The following is a 2,955-nucleotide window of genomic DNA, read 5'->3' as shown; positions in this document are numbered from 1 at the left end:
CAGCTTTGCATCACAGGAATAAATTACATTTGAAAATGTATTAAAAAAAAAAAAACAATTGTTTTAAATTGCCAAAATATTTCACTTTTTACTGTATTTTTAATTGAAAAAAAAGAGCCTTGGTGAGCATAAGAGACTTAAAAATAAAAAATAAAAAAAACATACAGACCCCAAACTTCTGAACGGTAGTTTATTTAGAGAGATGATGAAGAAGAAGAAGAAATAAATAAACCGAAGTGGAGGAGGTCTGACCTCCCCGACAAGCATCTCAAAGATGAGCACGCCGAGCCCCCACCAGTCCACCGCACGCGTGTAGGACGTTTCGGTTAACACCTCAGGAGCCAGAAATTCTGGAGTACCACAGAAAGTGCTCGTCCTGTCCTGGTAACCCATTCCTAACACACAAACAGGTAGAACATTTGCCTCTGGCGCTTGTACAGTGGACAACACAACAACAAACATATCCTTACCTTCCTTACAAAGACCAAAATCAGCAATCTTGACGAATCCCTCTGTGTCAAGCAGTAAGTTATCCAACTTCAGATCTCTAAAGAATACATGTAGTAATCCTCAAATTGACACAATGAAAAACAATGAAATTTGTATTAAAATTTCAAGTTAAGTACAGAGCACCACCATTTTTTCTTATACCTGTATACAATCTCGTGCTCGTGTAAAAACTGTAACCCCAGGACAACACAAGCTGCATAAAACCTGCAACAATCAAGAACAACAGAACCTGCAATGCTGATAAAGGCTTGAATACAATCATCTAAAAAGCATGACTTTTGTGTCACTCACGTGGCCCGCGGTTCTGAAAACACATCGGCATGAATGTGCATCATGAGGTCTCCTCCCGCCGCGTACTCCATCACAAAACACACATGCTCCTTGGTCTGGAAACATGCAAAAAGATTGACGAGGAATGGGTGCCGCACGCTGTTCACAGTCTCAAATATCCTCTTCTCACACATCAAACTGGCAAAACAGAAAATAAGACAGGATAAAATAAGACAGCTAGTAGTTGACAAGTGTTGCTCACAAATGATCAAATATAAAACAGAGAAGAAAAATTTACCTTTCAACCTCATCACGAGCAACAATATCTCCCTTCTTAAGGGCCTTGATGGCAAACATTTCACCTGTAATACTGTATTCCGCTAACAACACCTGAAGGAAAAGGTTAAGTGACAAAGATGTAATGACATTTAGATTCTGTGCGTGTCTTTTGTGTCACAATTTTGGGTATTTGTCTAGGTATATGTAGTGCTATATGGTTGTTAGGGCATTCTGGGTGGTTGTTTACCAGTCATATAAGACCACCCTCAAGTCTCTACAATATCTTGCCAAAGATATCATTGAGTCTCTCCCTCAAATGTAAATATATAGCTTTTTTTGCCAGCTGTATGATCTGTCACTGAAAAGAAATCTGACAGGTCTGATCACTTACTAAATAAATTAATAGCAAAAAAGTAGGTATGTCAGATGCTAACAGATTTTCATGTAATGGACAATAACCAATAAATGATCTATATGACATATATATATTTAATTTTTATCATGCAGGATATATTATATATATATATTAAAATATATATTACATATAAATAAAAACACTAAAATCTAAAAATCAATCATTTTAAATGCTACAGATAAAGGTATCAACATATTTATAATGTTCAATGCAAAAAAAGTGGTTATTTTGAGATTATTTGTAGTTCAATTATTTGTGTTTTTAAATGTGAAGTTTAAATGAGAATAAGATGATGTCAAAGGTTGTTTAAATGTAAAAAGAAAATGTTCAGCACAAAAACAGCCATAATAAATATCGTATTTGTAGCATATATAGTAGCATTTTACAATAAGGTTCCATTTGTTGATATTAGTTAACTACATTAGTTACATTAGTTACCATAAACTAACAATGAAATTTAGAATCCTTCTAAAGCAATTATTAATCATAGTTAATGTTAATTGCAACATTTACTAATACATTACCAAAGTTGTATCTGTTAATATTATTTAATGGACATACACTAACATGAACTAAAAATGAACAGTTGTATTTTTATTAACTAACATTAACAAAGATCAATAAATGCTGTAACAGGTGTGTTGCTCATGGTTATTTAATGTTAGTTAATGCATTAACTAACATGAACTAATGGGACCTTATTGTTACCTAAACATCCAATAATAATATTGCCTTAGTAATTATTACCTCTAAATTAAAAAAAGGAAACTGTAACCATAAATAGCCTCATACCTTTCCAAAATGTCCACGGCCTAACACTGCAACACATTTAAAGTCTTTAAGACTGAAATGAAACTGTTCTTCCTCCTCTTCGTCCCTACAACAACAAAAGTCCTTTAGTAGTGTTGAGTGTATATTTGCTAGTACAAGAAATACATAAAAACTATAAATGGTTCACCTTATTTCTGTGTTCTTTTGGACAGTTATGAGCTGTAACGCTGAAGGCTGCGTCTCAAGTTCCTCGGTTTCTTCAAGGTCAGACTGAACAATGATGCTATTCCTGTCATTTCGGTAGTCAAATGAGGTCAAAGTGTCCTGCAAAAGAAAAAAAAGCCTTTCAGTTGCCGCTGTTTATACAAGATGACACTGGATAACTGTTATCTTTATGTTAATAAAGGTAACGGCGAAGGCATTTCCTTTTCCTTTCAAATGCAAGGGGGCAGATGAGAGACTAAATATGAATTACATGTTTAAAGAAGTCGTTAACTGTGCTTTCAAGGAAACAGATGGCATCAATGCATCAATGCCTGGGCAGTTATCTCTACGACAACCATATTATAGCGTGGGATGTTACCCGTTCTTGCTCTTTGTTGGGGATCTTGTCCTCAGGCAGGACTTCTCTTATACTAACAGGAGAGTAATGCTTTTGTGTAGCATCTTTGTCAAAGTCCAGTTTTGTCACTATTGGGTCACTAGAGAGG

At 34.9% G+C, this 2,955-nt stretch overlaps 1 protein-coding gene across 1 annotated transcript in view; it reads right to left on the bottom strand.

Annotated features, from left to right (window-relative positions):
• LOC107577800 (serine/threonine-protein kinase N2-like) overlaps positions 1-2,955 on the bottom strand; it is a gene marked incomplete at its 5' end in the record, with an annotated part of 8,975 nt that overhangs the window by 5,717 nt on the left and 303 nt on the right. Inside the window, 8 exons of the mRNA XM_016263833.1 lie at positions 185-395; positions 471-547; positions 652-714; positions 802-978; positions 1,079-1,170; positions 2,267-2,351; positions 2,433-2,569; positions 2,829-2,946. Of these exons, the coding sequence (XP_016119319.1) occupies positions 185-395; positions 471-547; positions 652-714; positions 802-978; positions 1,079-1,170; positions 2,267-2,351; positions 2,433-2,569; positions 2,829-2,946 (960 nt within the window). The remainder of the gene's footprint in view (positions 1-184; positions 396-470; positions 548-651; positions 715-801; positions 979-1,078; positions 1,171-2,266; positions 2,352-2,432; positions 2,570-2,828; positions 2,947-2,955) is intronic.

This window comes from Sinocyclocheilus grahami, unplaced genomic scaffold (assembly GCF_001515645.1).
Source record: "Sinocyclocheilus grahami isolate Dianchi unplaced genomic scaffold, SAMN03320097.WGS_v1.1 scaffold7279.1, whole genome shotgun sequence".
Taxonomy (NCBI): domain Eukaryota; kingdom Metazoa; phylum Chordata; class Actinopteri; order Cypriniformes; family Cyprinidae; genus Sinocyclocheilus; species Sinocyclocheilus grahami.
Note: the sequence above shows the minus strand (reverse complement) of the source record. Positions and strands in the feature narration are given on the sequence as shown.